This window comes from Calonectris borealis, chromosome 1 (assembly GCF_964195595.1).
Source record: "Calonectris borealis chromosome 1, bCalBor7.hap1.2, whole genome shotgun sequence".
In the NCBI taxonomy this organism is placed as follows: domain Eukaryota; kingdom Metazoa; phylum Chordata; class Aves; order Procellariiformes; family Procellariidae; genus Calonectris; species Calonectris borealis.
This window is the reverse complement of record NC_134312.1, coordinates 50,866,303-50,886,240: the sequence shown is the minus strand read 5'-3', so window position 1 is coordinate 50,886,240 and position 19,938 is coordinate 50,866,303. Positions and strand designations below refer to the sequence as shown.

The following is a 19,938-nucleotide window of genomic DNA, read 5'->3' as shown; positions in this document are numbered from 1 at the left end:
GCATGCTTTGGGACCGTGCGCTTGCTCTGATGCTCCAGGATTAACAGTTATGAGATCCCCAATTCCAGGACTTCTGGTATTCTCCAACCTCGTGTGGAAAGAGTTCATAATTACCCCACAGGCAGTAATGCAAGGCAGTGATAAAGTCTGAAGAGCTCCAGACTTGTCTGGATATGTGTCTCTCAGACAATGTTGCTGACATGATGACAGTTTCCCAGAATGAACCTACAAGATAAAGACAGCACATACAAAAAATACTGTCTGTCTGTACATAAACTGGAGGGTTTGCAATTTTAACTGGACAGCATATTATTTAGTACAAGAAGCACTAGTAATGCTATATCCTGCACAAGTAATTCATAACCCTTCCTTGATTCAGATCAGCAGGAATCAGTTGGCATGAAAGTAGTATCAAGATGTGGACATCCTGTATATCTCCTTAACTTAGACCTCTGAAGCTTTATGGATAAAAGTTACCCAATATTTGATAGTACTTAACAAAAGAATGCTGGAGTTGAAAAACCAAGCTGAAGAAGTGTACAATGGTGAACTTCATCTTGGGGGACACTATCAGGGGGGCTAGACACTAACAAGTAGACACTATCTAATGTTTAAAGACCAACTTGAAAGGCTTATGCACAAAAGCAAAATGCTAGTTCTGCCTTTCCTAACATTTACCTATGATAACAGAACAGTTGCAGAGAATCTCATGGGATTACTATTGCTATCATTATCAAGATTGATTTTCTTAAAAAAAGGTCCCAAAGACAGCGCTTACCAGAGGTTTTGAATGGGAAGAAGTAGTACATTTGTGCAGGCAGAACAAGAGGAGGAAAACCCAGCACACTGCTTTCTTAATCAGAATATAATCCCTGTCAACAAAAATACTCAGTGATACAGGAGGGATTTTACCAAATGCATGGGCTACTGAGCAATGGAAGTGAAAGCTGTTAAATTTACCATTGGACTCGATGATCTTAAAGGTCTTTTCCAACCTAAATAATTCTAAATCATAAATTCATGGCTGTAAATCACAGTTCCCTTCTTATCTGGCTTCATAAAACGAAAAGGGAGAAATCTTCTAAACCAGAGCCTGGTATGCCAAGAATTTTGTAAGAGGGTGCACATACCAAAGGCAAAATGAACACTGCAGTGGACATATAATCACACTAGGAATGCCTCTGATCAGCATTAGCCAGGAAAACACCTTGTTATGCAGCAGGCTAGAGTATGAAACTCAAGTAAACAGCAGGGTTTACACTCCAATTCTTCCTGATATTAGTCTGAACGGAAAGGCACCAGACTACTGAGATTCACTTCTCTAAATGACTTGGTGTTTATTCTTTACACTACTGTAGGTGACGAATTGAAAAACAAAAGAAAAATGCTAACAGAACCCAAACAAGACACATACAACCCTGTAATATCCCCCTGGACTCCCTGTGCATCCTTCAGTGGAAACACAGTTATTTTCACTCCTGCAGACTCTGTTTATACATTATGGCCCAATCCTGTGGATAATTAAAATAAATGAGACGCAAGTAATCTGACTAAGGCCAATGAGCATGCTAACATGCATACAGTCACACAGGTGGAGTTTGACAATAAAAATATATTAGCTCAGGCCTCTTAACTAGCTATTCCAATTAAACAAACTTCAGCAACGCCCGTGTTGCCATTAGTTGGGATATGGACACCATGTAAGATGACCATCGGCTTCTGAAGACTGAGGAGCTCCTTTCAGGCCTTCATCTTGTGCAAGATATCAGATCAACACAGTGCCACGCCAGCAGTTGGCCAACGTAATTTTGTCTAAAGAGAAGTATGGTAACAGCCTTCTAATAAAAGGGTAGACATTTGGGCTAAGCATGTATTACACATTTCTTTCTTACCTATATTCTACCCATTGATCATACTGGAAGCTGAAACCCTAACATAGGTAACAACTTAAAATAGGCAAGTGAAGTGTATGTATTTATAGTTTGCATAGGAGAAAGAAGATCATGCACTTAGCTGAACAATGTAAAGATACAATAACATTGCTATATATGAGAACTAGGATAAATGAAATATATAAATAAACAATGATAAATGAAAATGAGACTCTCAGTAACAGGTCAATTCTCCTGGATTCAGATGCAAGGAAGAGACACAGGTTTATCATCAATCCCCTTCCCCCAGGCCAGGTCTGAATTATTTCACTAAAATCCGTGTACAATTCCTGGGGAAAGTTAGGGGCATTAAGAAGGGGAGTCACAAAGGCCAGCGCACCAGCTGAGAAGCTGCCTCAGTTAACCCAGATGAAACAAGGAGGAGAGGAACTCAAGCCCTATCTTATCTCTTTCTGGGACTTAGATACGTTTCTTTCAACTACTGGGAAGGACTTTATCCTAGTCAAAATTCAAGATTTGAGCGCTCTCTTGGAGCGATGCTTCCACCAAAGATTTATAAAACATAGCTGAGGGGACACCGCTCATATAAACCGTAGATACGCTTACTTGGGAAGTGTCTAAGACGTCAAGTCACAAGGTGATATCCTACCTGTTACACTGTGGGCTCATATCAATATTAAACTATTCCATGCAAAGCGCTGCACCTCGCTGCCAGCTGCTGGCAGGAACGCAGTCCCATCTGACAGTGTGCGCCCCGAACGCCCACAGGATTCGGCCCCGTGGGCGAGATCGCTGGAGAAAAGCCTGGCTGCGTGTCCTGATGCTGGCCGTGAGCGAGGCGCCGCACTGCTCGGCACTGTCGAGAGGCGGGCAGCCTGAGACCTGCCCAGAGCAGGCTTTGAAGTGCCCGGGGAGCTCCGACGGCAAAAGCTGCGGTGCCCGGGGACCTCGCTGCGGATGCAGCCATCAGCTCAGTGGGGAAAGATTTAAGGCTTCCCATTTTGGATCCGGGTGCCTGCAAGAGGAATGCCCCAAGAATCCCGAGTTAATTTCTACTGCAAACAGATGGCTAGCATTCCTAGCTATAACCTGACGTTGCTTTTAAAATGAGCGTTTTGCGGGTGAACTCGTCAGATCCACCATGAGCACATGAACCGATGGATGATGAGAGTGTTTTGCAACCCTATCTGCAGCAATCGCTGTTCAAGGATATGAAGATGAAACTAATATCATGTGGGATGTGGCAGAACTGGATCACAGAGAAATACATGACTCTTTAATTAAACAGAAGAGGAGTAAGAATAAAGAACATGTCTTGTTGCTTTGAAAAGCTGAGCAAACACAGCCATCGCCTACAGTAAATAAAAACATATTTAAAGAAGTATTTTCTTCACATAGAAATACTAGAAAGTACTGGTTTTCCTTTTCATTCCAGCTTTCCTTTCTCAACAGTTGTTTTGCTGAGGATTCATATGCCCCTGCTTAAAGGCGGCACCAGCTGCCCATGGAGGAAGCCTACCTCCCACCAGAGCCAGCCAGAGACCCCCAGGGCTGGCACGGGGCTTAGTCAACCCTTCACCTGCGTAAAGTCCTTTCACTCCACCATAGCACATGTTTTATTAGAAAGATTCAAAGACTGAAACAGGTCGTTCATTAAAGAGCTCAACATATTATTAACTAAAAATGAAAGGTAAGACTTTCAAAAGCATCAGCACAGGACTAAAATTGCCTTCTTTAAAGCCAAGGGGAGCTTACCCTTGACCTTGATGGGAGAAGGGTTGGGTGAGCTTGGGTCCTTTTGAAAATCCCAGGCAAGGTGGTGAAACACTAAGATTAAGAATGCTGCCAGAAGAAGTGGTGCACTAATGGCAATTCATTCCCCTTGACCCGATGCATTAATGCTTATTTCTGGCACACACAAACTGTATAGTGTAAATCAAATTGGCTCCTTCTCTAAATGTAGATTGGAAGAAACACCGAAGCTTCACTTCAGTTTGCAGCAGAGGTGTTTGTCAAAACACACGTACAACTCCTTGCCAATATATCAATATATGAGGGAACACAAATCTATTCACAGACAAAGCAAGAGCAGGAAGAAAACTTAAAAAGAAAATCTGACAGTATACTGGTATTGACAGCAACAATGGTCCAATGGCTAAAAGAAGCAACAAGATGTTTACCCAGACAATTGCCAAATAGATAAAAATTGGCTTTAAAAGTCTTGTATACAAAACCTTAAATCTTCTAACAAAATAAACTGCAGCTGCATCACTCTGAGGCAACAAGAAGTGATACTTGGGTGCTCTAGTTCTCATTCATATAAATATATATATGACTTTAAACGAATCTGGAAGGAAAGCTTCGTTGCGTATGGCAATGCAGGGAGGGCTTCAAGGTATAATAACCATGCATAATTAACTGTATCCTAGAGGAACTTCCTGACCTTTGTCATACAAGTGACATTTCCCAATGAGAAGTAAGCCAAATCACTACTGATATTCTCAGTCGACAGGCAAAAAGAATGCGGGGTCTGAACTAGGAATAGCTTTTCAGCTGCAGAAATTATTTTTCTTTGAAGGTTGAGACATGTTGCCATGTCAGTGAAGGAAAGACAGCATAACACCCATTCCTTCACCAGAGAGAACATTTCAGTCATCGGTGGCAAGACCTTTGTCCTGCTCTGGTCAACAGGAGTCTGGCCTCTGAGTTCACTGGAGTCAGACTTCCACTGCGAGACACTAGTTAACATTTTTACTGACTTTGGATGGCTGTGCAGCCTCCACAACACATGCAAGTTAAGGTGGGTGTGTTTGCTGCTCGGTTGTTTTTTTTTTAAAAAACAGCATTCATAGACTTAATTTATGAAAGACAATAGATTTTCCTCATGCAATGGGAATACAAAAATTAAACAAACATTTTCAGATAAGCTCCAAGGCAATTCTGGAGGTCTAAAAGAAGAGCTGGCCAGCTTTGAAGAAAAATACTAATGAAGAAAAATTTACTTAAAAGAAGTCTACAAAGTCTTAAGTAGGAAGTTCTCTCAGTTACTCTGGAGCATATACTAGTGTATATCTATGGGCCACAAAGGCCATTAATTAGTATCAACAGAATGCCTATACTGATGACATAATGCAAAAATAACAACCACGTCTTGTTTTTTCATGTTTACAAGTGGCTTTATCAAGCTGCAGGATCAGGTTCTTACAAGAAAGTTTCCAGTCTGTTCTAGAAAACAATTGTTCTTGTCTGTACAAAGCTTTTTCAATGGTTCCCTCGCCACATCGTGAGACAAGACCAATGGTGGGAAGCTGGCAACAATTAACAAAAGGTCTCAAAGATCATAGAGGACTGCAACTATGCATGTTTTTGGAAATACAAGACACGGGCATGATTTTGTCACACTGTGATGCAAGTTGAGGAGGAAAATAGACAGAGATTAAGATATTCTGTCTAATGGAAAACTAAAGGTAGTGACCTCTGAGGGCCAATTAGAATGGACATACCCCAAGAAGAGAAACAGTACTATAAACTCTGGAAAATAAAGATACTTAAATAACCAAAAAATCAAATAATATTTGCATGCAGCAACATCCCTGATATGATGCACATCTACATCTATATGTATGCATGAACACAGAATTTTGGGAAGAAAGGATTGCAAGACTGCAGGTGTTTATGGACAAAACCATCTCATCCACTGGCCCGAAAAGCCTATGTCTGTATTAGCAAGCAGTACATGGCAATAGGAGAGGAACTACAGACTGATACAGATCACGCTGAGGATCTGGCATTCAGACTATACACAGCTGGAAGGTTTCACTTCTAACTGGCTCTAGTCTGGTCCTATGGACTCTGTGAAACACCCGGAGCACATTTTCCTGTTTAGATTCACCTGAAAGAAATCTAATTCAAACATTCCAGTTCACTTAAAAAGCACATTCCTAATCTGAACTAGAAGTCATGCATACATATCCAAAGTGTTCTATGTCAGCATCAATTATATTTAGATTAAAATCCCACATACTGAATACCCAGAGTGTGATGCCAAGTTTACAGAATCACAGAAAAATTTAGGTTGGGAGGGACCTTCGGAGGTCATCTAGTCCAACCTCCTGCTCAAAGCAAGGCCAGCTTCAAAGTCTGATCAGGTTGCTCAGGGTCTTCTACTGTTGAGTGTTGACTGTCTCCAAGGATGGAGATTCCACAGCCGCTTTGGGCAACCCTACTTGGGCCACAACCTCTGGTGGCCAGTGTTTAACCTGTCTTGTGACATTTTTTTCCTTACATCCAATCAGAATTTCCCTTGCTACAACTTGTGGCTGCCACTTCTTTTCCTTTTGCTGCGCACCTGTAGGAAGAGCCTGACTCCACCTTTTCTGAGTCTGCTTGGCCTTCTCTTCTCCAAGAACAAACTCAGTTGTCTTGTACTTCATGTTAAACTAACCACCTTAGTGGTGCTCCACAGGACTTTCTAGTTTGTCAGTCCCTCCCTTGAACTTGTGGCATAAAGCTAGACACAGTACTTCAAATACAGCCTCCTAGTACCAAGTACAGGGGAATAATCACTTCCCTTGGCCTGCTGGCTTTGCTCTTGCTGATGCAGTCCTGTGTGTGGTTAGTCTTCATCATCATACTTGCTGTCTATCAAGACATCCAGCTTCTTTTCTGCAGAGTTGCAACTGGCCAGTCAGTGCCCGTCTTGTGTTATTTTGCGGGAATTTTGTATCCCAGGTGCAGGACTTTACACTTACTTCTGCTGAACATCATGAGGTTCTTGCTGGCCCATTCATCCAGCTTGCTGGGATCCTTCTGAGAGGCAGTCCTGCTCTCCTGTGTCAGACGATCCCCAAGGCCTGGAGTCATGCTGCCTTCCTGCTTTAGGCACAGTTCGGAAGATCCCAGAACACAAACTGACAAGTGTGCAAACAAAGTTAATTCCCCTACAAAATTCCTGAAGATACAGTCCCTCCCATCACCCAGGTCACTGACAAAGAGGTTAAACAGAATTGGTCCCACTGTCAGCCCTGAGGAACACGACTCGTAAGTAGCTTCCAGTTAGATGGATATTGAACCACCGACCACCACCCTTTTAGCCTGGTGGTCCGGCTTTTTTTCACTCTGTGCAGTCCACCCATTCAGTCCATACCTTCCCACTAGCCACAAGAATGCTATGAGACTGTGCTGAAAGCCTTGCTGAAGTCAATTAAACGAAACCTACCGCTGTCATCCACAGAGGCAGCCATTTTATCACAGAAGGCCAGAATCAGGTTTACCTGTGGTAAACCCAAGCTGGCTGTTCCCAGTCACTTCATTGCACTTTGTGCGTTTGGCTTGCCGCAGCCTACCAAACGTGACAGGAACAGCCCCTCAAAGACATAGGCTGGACCCCTCAGCACTCTCAGACACATCCCATCCAGCTCTGTGGATTTATGTATGTCCGCTCTACTCAGGTAGCTCCTAACTGAATTCTCTTCTACTATAAACAGCATCTCCCTCATCCAAATTCCACTACTAGGCACAGACACCAGGGTCAACTGACAGCAGACTTTGCATATGAAGACCCAGCCTTTTCTGTGCCCTTCATCAGTGGTTGCCTTATTCTTCCTTCTGCTGCCAATGTGCCCATCTTGTTGTCCTTCACATCTTTGAATGGTTTCAAACTCAAATGAGCTTTGCCCTTCATAACTCTATCCCTAAAAGCCCACAGAATGCTTTTATATTGCTCTTGGGTAGCCTGTCCTCACTTCCACCTCCTAGACAATTGCTTTTTGAATTTGAGCTCAGCTGGGTGTCCCCCTTTCAGCCAAGCTGGCCTCCTGCCATGCCTGCTGCTTTTCCTGTATGTAGGTATGGACCCTTTTTGTGCTTTGAAGAGGTTTTCCTTGATGATCAGTCAGGTCTCCTGGGTGCTTTTGTCCTTCAGAACTGTCTCCTACAGTGTCCCATCAACCAGTTTCATGAACAAGCTAAGGTCCAGGACCTTTACGCCGCTACTTGCTTTCCTCTCTTCTCTCAGTATCTTAAACTTGAGCACTGCGTGGTAACTGCAGCCAAGACCGACATTAACAAACACATCCCTAAACAGTTGTTCCTTGTTTGTGAGTAGCAAGGCCAGTAGAGCACTTCCCTTAGTCTACTCATCTAGGACGTTCATCAAGATATTGTCCCTTCTGCATTCCAAAAGTCTCCTGGATCACCGTACTGTGTCACATTCCCAGTAAACACCAGGGTTGTTAAAAGTTTCCCTGAGAACCAGGGAATGCAATAGAAGCACTCTTTTAAGAAGGCTTCATAGCATCACAGGGAAGTTCGGGTTGGAAGAGACCCCAGGAGGTCTTCTGTCCAACCTCCTGTTCAAAGCAGGGTCAGCTCTGAGATCAGACCATGTTGCTCAGTATTCTATCCAGCTGGATCTTGAAAACCTCCAAAGATTAAGACTACTCAACATCTCTGGGTCCCCATTCCACTTCTTGACTCCCCTTACGATGAAAAACTCTCCTTATAGCCAGTCAGACCTCCCATTTCAGCTAACACCCTTCATCTCTTATCTTCCCACTATGCATTGCTGTGTAGAGCCTATCCCTGTCTTCTCTTGATATCCTCTTTGTAGGTATTGGAAAGCTGCTATCTTCCCTTTTCCAGGCTCTATCTCCTTTTGATTGGGAAGCCCTATAAAAGATGCCACAATGTCTCTCCTACTGAGCTCCCTTCTGATCCTAACCCGTAAGCTCTTGACCAGCCTGTTGCCCAGGCAGTAGTAAAGCCCTGTGCATTCAAGACTCCTTTGAAGAGACTGCAATGGCATCCTTGTCTAAGAACCTGAAGCCATGGACTATGGCACTGCAGTTGTGTGGACTATCCCACCGTGCCTCTGCAAATCCAATGCCATCACAGTGCTGCAACTGTGCAGACTTCCACTTCCTCCCAGCACGACTGCTGGTAAAGACACTTTTGCCCACATTGTCAAGTTGATCCCATCTGTCCCTAGCAGTCCCCATTTCTTGAAAAGGGTCCTGTGGTCATAGAGTCCAAAGTGCTGCCATGACACCAGGCGCACAGACAGGTGTGAATATGCAGGATGCATCCACCCATGCCCAGGTTTTTCCCCTTGAATGGCAGGACGGAGAACGCTGCTTGGGCTCCATCCCTTCACATGGGATCACTGAGCTGCGCAGTCATCCTTAATCTGCTGAAGTATTACTAGCATGCACATGAGAGAGCAGCAAAGTCTGATGATTGGCGAGGCCTTGGCAACCTCTGTGATGTCCCGGATCCAGTCCCTGAGGAAGCAGCAGACTTTGGAAGTCATCAGGTCTGGTCAGCAGATGGATGTCTCCATTCCCTACACCAGGGAGTCTTCAATCCCAATCACCCATTGCTTCCTCTTAGTGGCACTGGTTATGAGTAGTTGATCAGGCACAGCTGGCCCAAACACCTCTCTTGCCAGAACTCACTCCTCCTCTTCTGTTTCCAGGGTCTATACGTTTTATTAAATCTATATTATTATTAGCCTCACATATTTGTGTTACTGAGGATGACACCAAGTATGGTTTATCCTTCCAATAACTTACCTGAAAGAAACTGTTTGAGACTGGGCAGGAAACACTATAGTTCTTAACAGTGATGCCCAAGATTTAGGCTTCTCAAAGTGAAAAACATAGATGTAAGCAGCATAAACACAGCTGCTTATTAACACAGCAAAAAAGCAACAAAGCAAATATTCCTTAAACTGTAAAAAAAAAAAAAAAAAAAAAGAAAATCTTACATTCTTACACACATTAAAACCAAAATACATGCACAGAACGCTCTGTAGAACCAGGGAAGTTGATTGCTTGTCCATGTCATGATGCATGCTGTTAATATTGAGTGTGTGCACAAACCTTTAATGCCAGACTTCACAGATCTCGCTGAGGTCAGGAACAAAGCCAAAGCCGTAAATGTAACACCCGATTTTCAGGGGAGATGGGAATGTGGAAAAGAGTTTGGGAAATTCTCCTACGAGGATGCCTTTGAATCTCTCCAGAGAACCAGAGAACATTTTCTATAGCCTCCAGGCTTTGGGATGTGGCACAAGGGCATTCCTTCATCTCCAGGTCAATCCAGTGCGGCCAAGGCTGCTAAGCCCATCCCTTTCCTTCAGACATACATGGGAGGAAACTCCCCCTTCTGCCACAGGACTATACGAGAGAGGGGAGGGAAAGAGAAGAAAGAAAAAAAAATCACCGTCTTCTGTCCACCATTTTAGAGAGAGGAAAGGAATTCATCAGCTGCTCTCCTATCTGACATCCAAATGGAAAAGACAAGAGACCAGGCTGTTTCCTCACTGCACTAGACGTGAGAGGAAGCACGATAGGAAGAGGGCAGGAAGCAGCCAACAAAAGGTAAGAAGAGATGCTAAACTTCCCCATGTCCTAATGCTATTGCATTTGAATCTGAACTCTTAGAAACCTACAACCCAGCTGTGGAAAAAGGACTTTGGGAAAGCTGGGGGGGGAGGGAAGGATGGCTTTCTCAGCAGAAGTACATGTTTTGCTTTGTTTTATATTTGCATGCTTCATCCAAAGTGTTACACAACATGAAGCTTTATATAGCTATATGAGAACACATGCTCCCCACACATCCAGGGAAAAACCTCAACCGCATCAAAATCTGTTCAAATCAAAAAACCTCACCCAAGTCTAACAGGACCCTAATGCAGTCTGCTGACTAGGTACCACAACAACAACAAAATCATGCATTAGAAAATACTCCTTGCTTAGCTGTGAGAGAACAGCTTTCCCAAGACGATTCTGTGTAACTCCATGCCCCAAATTCACTAACATTTGCCAGATAGCAACGGCTGCTTTGGCAAACACTGTATCTCAGACTTTTTCTCAATATGCTGCGATTTCCTGTGGAATGGAGAAATCATCTATACTACAAAGAGCACAGTACTAACACTTTTAGAAGTAAATAATTTTATAATAACATATCATATAGAGAGAAATATAATACTTGGGCAGAGACATTCCCGAGCGGAGAGAGATTAGAAAAACATTCTGATAAACAAATGCCGTCAAAGCTTCTATTTTTTTATTCCGTTCAAAAAATATTGGGTAACTGTTTGCTGTTCCTAGAAAGAATGGAATTCTGTTGCCAACAGCTGTAGTTTTTTGTAGGAATTATAATACTATATTGAAGATTTATGTTCCTGACAAAGGCATAAAGTTATCCAAACTAGGGCAGAAAAACCAGAATAGTCCTTTCCCAAGGAAACAGACCCACATTATTTTTGTTAACTCTTGCTACGGCAGAAGTTTTGATCTTCAAAACCAGGAACTCACGCTGCAGTTGATGTTTATAATGATTAAGTCTTGCAATGCCACTCTGCACAGGGTGAACTGTTTTATCACAGGTTCTTACACAAGCAAGAAACACACCCTATCATCTTGAAATCAATTAAAGTCATAAACATTTACCTCCAAAAGCACATGACTTTAAATTTTCTTCTTGAGATTTTGGGGTTTTACGATGATGCCTTCCCTACCTTAAGAAAAGGTTTCCCCAAAGCTGTGGCCATCTGATAGATCCATACGAGAGGAGAAAGGTGACTCTAGGCAAAAGGCTGTCCTGTGTATAAAGTAAACAAGGAAGGGGAAGGAATCTTGGGTCTCTTTGCTGCAATTATACAGATGCAAGCGGCCCTACGTGCCTGCATGTCACTCTCCTGATTCCCATGGAAAAACTATTCCTTGTGCTCTGCAGGACTAGGGTCTTCTGCGTTTCTTGGAACTACAGCAGATAACAGTATACAGAACTATTATTTTTAAGTCAACTGAAGTTCAGCAATAAAACTCAGGATATCACAGGTTTTAAAGTTCATTTATTTGCAAACAGCCAAACAGCATACTCTGGGTTGAATCCTGGGCCAATTTACAGTTACACTCTATGCTGCTCCATGAACATTACACCTGAGTTACACAACTTGGGAATTAATAAATCCATTGCCTTGGAAGAATTTGCCCAAAGGCTCCCTATGAGTCAGTGGCAGTGTCTTGTTTAGGTCTCAGACTTTGGCTTCCATTTTGTAGCTGCTCGGTCCACCAGATCATATTTACACTACATCACCAAAAACGTTTTTATTTCTTTCCTTCTGAAATTGCTGTTTGTTTGGTTCGGTTGGTTTGTTGTTTTGGTTTTTTTTTTACTAGGGGAAAAAAATAAATTAAAAGCTTCTTAACAATTACAGTTGTGATTTTTTTTTAAACTGGGAACCAACAAACTATTTCTCGGCTGAAGCAAAGATAGAAAGCCTGATCTCTTTGAACAAAATGCACAATGATCGAAATACATACAAAAATCACTGTGCACGTGCCACAGTTTTTATGTGCAGATAGAGAAAACCTAACAGTCTACTTTTACTGACTTTAAAAATCCTACGTGTAGTCAGTGAGAAGTGAAAGACTATAAAATAAAACCTTCCTTCAAGGAACAACTTGCCACCAGTCCTTAGTCCTGCAAAAGATCTGCAAAAACTGAGGATATTTTGCTTGAAATATTTTATTTTAACTGAGCATAAACAAGTGAACAGCAGGCATGCAACTTCCATAAGTATGCATGATTCAAAGGAAAAAAAGATTTAAAAATCTGGGGCCATAAAACCAACTTCAATTTCAAAAGTTTTAGGGTCTAAAAAAAGGGAGTGTGTATGTGGCAGGCTTTTTTCACAACAAATGGATTCTTTAAAAGAAATTGCCACTGACAAATCATCATTTATATGAACTGTTTCCAATAAGGCAGAAGTTAAGTTATCTAGCATGGCACTAAAGAACACATTTAATTTTAAGTATGCTTATAGTTTTATTAGAGCCAATGGCTTTTTCCATGCTTAAGGCCAAGCATATGCTCAAGTACTCTGCCTAGACAAAAGCTTACAAGTTTGTTGTTTAGAATGCAAAGCGAGGCTTTTTATCCCAAACCACATTTTCTTGCATGTAATCAGCACTGACGATGCCGCCATAGTTTCCAATTCATTCCAGGGTGCACTCAGCATTTATTAGGGCACAGATGGTGCTCTCTTTCTTTGGCTTCTAAAGAACATGCCTAAATATTAAAATAAACTTGGCTATCTGCCTCTTATCCTGTTCTTACACTCTGTATTGCCACAGTAAAAATAACAGTAACCTTTGATCTAATCTGGAAGCCTTTTCTAACTTACACACAAAATTTGGCAATAGGATTATCAAGTACAGTCAGCCCACTCGAAACCAGAGAACCTGATATGCATAAATCCAGCACATTAGTCACAAGCGATCAAGAACGGGAACATCCACAAAACAATCAAAAGGACAAAAATCAGAAACAATTTTTCTAGTAACAAACTACGTGATCCTGGCTGTACTCGATGGCTCTGTGTGTGCGTTTCTGGAACTGTAAGGATTATTCAACAGCTTAACCAGCAATTAGCAAACGAACAGGCTGATTTGTAAGGCAAATAGAGAGCATTAGCATGACAGGATTTGTCACAACAGCGAGCAAGGTCTTTTCCAACACACTCAATGCCGCAAGTTTGCGTTGTGCTGAGAACTTGCAGTTTTTTCCCCTATGGGCAGCACAGGACATTTATTTCCCAAATTCTGAAAGTTATTTACCCATTTTGAGCAAGCATAAAGCAACCTCCACAGAGACCCAACAGAAAGACAAGCTGTCAGGATATTTCATTAAAAATGTCCTAAGGTAAGATAATGTCAGATTTGTCCAGCAGATCTTGACAAAACGTTCTGGAACGTGCAGCTAACTGGATGCAGGTGCACATGACGGTCAACGGGTCTTAGTCACCCATCTTCACAGGCTTTCAGTCTCACGCAAAGCACACTGACGCTGGAAAAATCACACGTCACGTGCATCAAAATACATATGACCAAACTCAAATGGGGTGGCGGGGTGGGATGGAGGGTTTGGAGAAAGGTTAATCAGACTGCTTGGAAATGATGTTCCCAAGTGAAGGACTATTTCAGTACCTCCTGGTAACACGAGGTTAACAGCCAGTGCATGCTGCCAGAATCTGGGGCAAGAAACGTGCATTTTAAGCAGTCGTCTTGACTTCAAAACAGCTCAACAATTGCATGCACAGATTGCTAAAGAAATCACTTCTGAACAAACATCAAGTCCAGAAAACTAGTTTTAGAAGTACATTTAAATGTCAGAAAGCCAGAGATTTGACTAAATGAGATTATGTAACACCCACTAAATCGGTCAGCTCCTAAACTTGTTTTCAAACTAAGCAATGATTAGTAATTTTGCAAGTAATGATCCCAGATATTTGCACTCCAGTAAACATAATAAACTAAATAAATCTAAATTAGCATATGGTACTAAATCAAAATGACATTAAAATCATAATAAAAGTAAGTAAATAAAAATTCTGTCAATATGCACAATCCAGAAACAAACCACTGTAAAACATACATAAACCAAACAATAATCAGCTATGGATGGTGAAGAGACTGTTCTGCAGCTAGTCAAAATTACTTTGTATAGTCCGTTCCCTTTGATGGTAATGGAGTCTGGGTCCTCCTACATCCCAGCCTCTCCCAAGGCAGCCTCTCCTGCTGTCTCCTGGTCTTCTGAAACTCAGCCCTGCTCACTCCCCAAACTTTGCAATACTTCCTGGCATTTGGCTGGCTTCCAGGAAATTCAGCTGTCCCCTTTTGTTGGTATCACGCTCCATATCTACACAACGCATAACTTGAAATTACAGGTACATTCAATACTTTCAAAATTACGGCTTGAGAACAAGTTTCAAAGTATCAGCAACAACAATCCTGGCCTTACCTGCAGGATCTTGTACTGTCATTTCCTTACGCTTCACCATCAGCTTGTCTTTAACCCACGGGAACTCCTGTAACGAATCCAAGAACGCGTCAAAAGCTTTGGGTCCTCTGGTGGGGAGAATATCAAGGAGCATCATGGTTTTCCTCTGACTGGTGGTTTGGGATTTTATTTCCTGAACATGACTGTCCGTGAGAATCCCTTCTTGATAGAGATACTGAATCACAAGTCCATCCACCAGCACCTCTGTGCAGAGCTCCAGGCGCAGGGAACGTAAAAGTTGCTTGTCCCTGGCATCCATCTGGCAACCTAGAGCATGAGAAAAGGAGTAGGGAAATGCGTGAAGATTAAAATACTTCAACCTTTAACATTCAGAAGTGATGTTTGATACCTGGCAACCTTTAGAAAGAATGCCAAACTCAGAATCACCAACCTGGGAAAACTATTAATGATCCCCACCATCTTCTTTCCACCTAGATTTCACCATCTCACGAGCTAAAATGCAGCCGTATCTGGGAAATATTAGACAGGAAGAGAACCTTGGCATTGTGAAGACCAGTCCTTTGCTGGAATAAAATACATGCCAAATAATCCCGCTCACTAACTGGTCAAGGTCCATGCTAAAGGCAGTTAGAGCATTTGCCAGTCCTTAAGAGACTCTACCCCAAACAGTTAGAGAGATGTCACACCTAACCTCTGTTACTGATGCCTCTGACGCTACTGCTGTTGCAGCACTTTTGCTGCAGTAGTGCAAAAGCAGCTGCAGGACTGGTAGACAGGCAGCAGCGGCAGGGACAGAGTCTGCAGGTAGCTTTGGCCGACACGATGCATTTTAATTTTAGAAGGGGTGGAAATGTACCTTACGCACTAGGTTGTTCTTCCCCCTGGCTCATCCTGGAAGGCTGCTCTGGAACTCGACTGATGTGGTGATGAGAAACTTTCTTCGAATTTCCATCTCAGGTTTATCCATCTTCTATTTATAGGCATTTGTTCTGCCAAAACTGTTCTTTAGCTTAAGTAGCTCTTCTCCCTCCCTGGTATTTACCCTTCTAATGTGTTCACAGGAAGCAATCGGATGCCCTCTGCCAGCTTCCATTTCACTTGACTAATACCCTGACTAGACAAAAGCTAGAAAAGATGCATTTTATAGCCACTCTACAGAAGAGGAATCAAGGTCCAGAGAGACCAAGCAGCTCTTCCAAGATCATACCAGGAGTCCGTGCCAGACCTATGAACCGAATCAAGATGTCTAGTCTAGTCCTTAACGACAAACATATCCCTAGGCCCATTAATGGCACTTGAAAAGGAAAATTACAGAGTAATACAATTAAATACTTTCTCATGACTAAAAAATTAAGTCAAAAAACTGCAGCAGATGTTGAGTATGATTACCACGACAGTTTCTGATAATTAAACTAGAAGCTGCTGTTCGAACAGCTAGACCTTGCAGAAACTGTACTTCATTCAGCTTGTGGATACAAGGAGAGCCAGAGATTTTCAACGCTTTTGTAAACAACCTGCTAACGTCTTTGTATCATCAGAGGTGCCTACTGACTCCCAAGGTCCCATCAGAGGTCAGTTGGTTGGCCTGGTTGTTAAAATCTAGGGCAGGGAACCAACAGAACATATAAGCATGTAAATGGCATCTTGGAGAGAATGCAAGAGCACAGGACCACGAGAGAGAGACTGGAAAACCTTGTCTGTGACAGTGATAAAGCCACTGCTTCTCCTGAGTGCTGAAAGCATTGCTGGACAGCATCTTCCCAGGAGGACTCCATCCTTCCTGGGTTACCCAGTACATTTCTCGTATACTGAAGTGAATTTTGAGGTGCCTGCCTTCTGTCTAGGGGTCATTTGGGAATCAAACAACAGCTATCCCAGCACACGTCCTTAAAAAATGCTAGTTTGCTAAGCATAGCGCAAACATCAAACTCCATCATGGAGTGAGATAATGGAAATGATGAGAGCAAGTAAGGAGATGGAAAAAGAGCAGGAAGAAAGAGAACTGGATTTCCCATTTCATGTTAGGACACCCATTTTGGACAGGTGAAGCTGAAGATTCTGGTCTCTAACATGCACTACCTTTACACTACTGGGAGCGATCGCTGGACTAAAGCAAAACCAGCTAAAATTTAAGCAGCAGATCACTGCCATTTCTCCCTTCCAGGATTCCCTGACCATCCCTGAGCTCACGAAGCCCTTGCAGAGTTCAAGACAGGCACCCAGCAGCAGCACTGAGGATGTTATCTCAACCCAGGCAGAAAACTGATGCTACAAAGCTCTTGTACTTCACATTCTGCACAGGCCACCGAGAGTCCCCATCCAGGACCTTCCTCGCCCATGTGCTGGACAAGGAACATCGACTTCTCCAGTCACTGTACAGCACTTGATGAGTTCCCCTTCTTCATGACTGAAGTGCTCAACGCTTTTCAAAAAATAAGGCCTTTTCAAACCATTTCAGTTTGCACCTTTGTGCACTGAAAAATCCCTATCAAGCCATGAATCTGAAGGGGGAATTTCTGCTGAAAAAGGGCTTTGGCTCGCTGACTGCAGGATGAGGTTTTAAAGCCCTTAGCACCAAGGGCCCTTAACACCAACGTCACTGACCCAGTAAACTTCCAAGATGGGGTGTATTGATTTTTAAGGTCTTTTTAAAGGTAAAGTATTTCTTTGTGTGTGTTTACCGTGAGAAGGAAATGTCTGAGTCAGGAACTAAGCAGCCAGATATTGAAATGTATCAGGATTTTGGTGCGTAACAGTGTAGGGATGGAGTTTAGTGCAACATAAAATTAATTTAAATTAATTTTAATTGCAGCCTATATCTAGGGATCCAAAGTAAACTCTAAAATAAATTTTCTCTAGTAATGCCGGTGCTAGAGGGAAAGTAAGAAGATGAGACATCCATTTACCCAAAAGATGACATGGCTCAAACCTTCCCCAGATACTTCTAAAACTGCATCTTTGCCATTGTAGAGCCAAATTTTAAAAAAATATACCCACATGTCCTGCTGAATGAGCACGGTCCTTGACTTATCACCACACCAACGCAGGCAGGTTTGCATTTTTCTGGATCTGATACAGAATCTGCCCATGAATGGGGATAAAACTTTTGAAAGCCTTGACCCTAAAAAGACCCCTTCTGATCTTAAAAAGAACATTCACTTAGTTCTTGGCTAGAAACACTTTGGCATGTTCCCAAACACCAACTGCACTGGGCTGCTTATGACTCCAGTACGTTCCCATGTGCCTGCTTAGCTATGAATAAGGTCCACCCTGCCTAATCCATGAGCGATTTCGGCTATTCCCAGCATGCCTACGGTTAAAAATCTCCCCCCAAAAAATCAAGTTTTGTTTTTAACTTCTCTCCTGTAACCGAGGTCTGGAAGCTGCTGCTCCTGCCGCAGTCAGGGGCCGGCTGCCCGACCTGCTGGCACCCAAGCCCCGAGCCTCCCGCCGCGGCTCCAGCCCGACAGGCAGCAGCAGCACCTCGGCCTTCCTCCCCCCCGCCCTCCCTCCGGGCTCGGCTCGGCACGGCTGCTGCAGCGGAGGCGGGCGCTGCCGCCGGCCCGCAGCCCCCGCCGCCCCGGCCGGCCCCGCGGAAGCCCGGCCCCTGCCTCGGCCCCGCAGCGCGGGGGGCCGCCGCTGAACGGCCCCTCGGCACCGCTCGGGCTGACGCCTTTATTCCTGCTTCCCCCTCGGCGGCGCCCGGGGCAGCGGGCGGGGGAGCCGCGCCGAGCCGAGCGGCGCCGCCGGCACCGCACCGCGGAGCGGGCGAGAGAGCGGTCGGGGCGGCGAGCGCTGAGGGGAGAGCCCCCTCCGCCCTCGCCCCGTACTTACAAGAGGGAAGTGGGGAACTACACAGGGCGCCCCGGCGCCCGCGGAGCCTGCGCGGGGAGCACCATCTTTGTTGAAGGCAAGAAGGCTTCGCCGGAAGCCGCCGCCGCCGCCCTGCTGCGGGCCGGCCGAGGAAGGGCCGCCGCTGCCGGCCCCGCTGAGGGCGGGGGGGGGGGGAGGGGGCGCGCCGCGGCCGCCATGTCAGCTGTGGGCAGCGGGGCTGGGCGGCCCCGCGGGTCGGGACGCACGGCCGCGTCCCGCCCGCCTCCCGGCCGGGAAGGTGGGCCTCGGGGCGGGGGAGGCGTGCGGCGGGGGGCCTGCTGCGGGGGTGTGGGTTGTGGGGAGCGCTGGCAGCGCGGGGGCGTCCAGGGAGGGGAAGGAACCCCGCCAGGACTGTCCGCAGGCGCGTGGCCGGCCCCACGCGAGCTCGAGAACGGCCTGAGGGAGCGAGGCCGCCGCGCGGCCCAAGCCGCGCCCCGCGGCGGGGTCCCCTCGCCGCTCGGTGCCGCCACCGGTGCCGAGGGGCTGCCGGCGGGGGGGGGGGGGGGGGTGTCTCCGCGGGGAAGGCTCCTTTCCAGGAGTTCGGAGGACCTGCTGCGCTCTCAGCATCTGGGTGGTGGGTTTTTTTAAGAAAGTGGAGGAGTTGTATCTAAAATTAAATTAGAAATTACAAAAATGGAGCTTTTGTGACATTAGAATCGGCTGATCTCATTACTCTCTAGGGATACTGGTTCCTATTCCCAAGTATATGCCAAGCCAAACTTCATCCAGGTGCTGGTGTCGTTGTATCAAACATACAGGAATGTTGCATTGAATACTATATATATTCAGCTTCATTACTTTCACCTGAACAGCCTGAAAATGAAGAAACTTTCATAGATGAAAACCATTTAGTAAGATCCAGCCTGTGTCTACCACATTTCAAGCTCTGTGCACATCCTCATAGTTTTATCCATCTATCACTGAACACGAAAACATCTCTTTCACGTCATTTTATATGAATATTTGAAACCAAAGTACGGTGGAAGAGAGAAAACTCTGATTCATAGAGCTATAAAAATGAGGCGGTGTCATTTCCTATCACATATCATGGAAGAACTTTTTTCCATCTTTACGTAGGTGTCAGGTGCCACACGGGCTTGAGCAGTGTCAGCCCTTTTCTTTCATGTCGGGACCGCAATAGCGATGAAAGGAAAAAAAAAAAAGATCCTGCAGAGTTGGAACGCGCTACCTTGAAGCTGCAGGCAACCACAGCAAGCTGGCTGTGGTCTGCTCGGCTTGCTAATGCCTACCCTCTGGAAAAGCAGGAAAGGTGGTTGCTGCAGCTGCTGCTAGAAATGTTGCCACTGTGTGAATCCCATTTGTACATTCAGTTTAGGCTAATCGTACAGATTTCAGGGTA

General features: G+C 44.5%; 1 protein-coding gene across 2 annotated transcripts in view; it reads right to left on the bottom strand.

Annotated features, from left to right (window-relative positions):
• CRADD (CARD and death domain containing adaptor protein) overlaps positions 1 to 18,705 on the bottom strand; it is an 83,696-nt gene extending 64,991 nt beyond the window's left edge. Inside the window, exons 1-2 of one of the 2 annotated variants that reach the window (XM_075151098.1) lie at positions 18,540 to 18,705; positions 14,706 to 15,011 (exon numbers count right to left, since the gene is read on the bottom strand). In XM_075151098.1, coding sequence (XP_075007199.1) covers positions 14,706 to 15,003 — 298 coding nt within the window. In that variant the 5' untranslated portion in view covers positions 15,004 to 15,011; positions 18,540 to 18,705. Of the gene's footprint in view, positions 1 to 14,705; positions 15,012 to 15,561; positions 15,730 to 18,539 lie in introns of those variants that run through there. The other variant, XM_075151108.1, reaches the window with a different exon arrangement.
• Between the last annotated feature and the right edge of the window lie 1,233 nt (positions 18,706 to 19,938).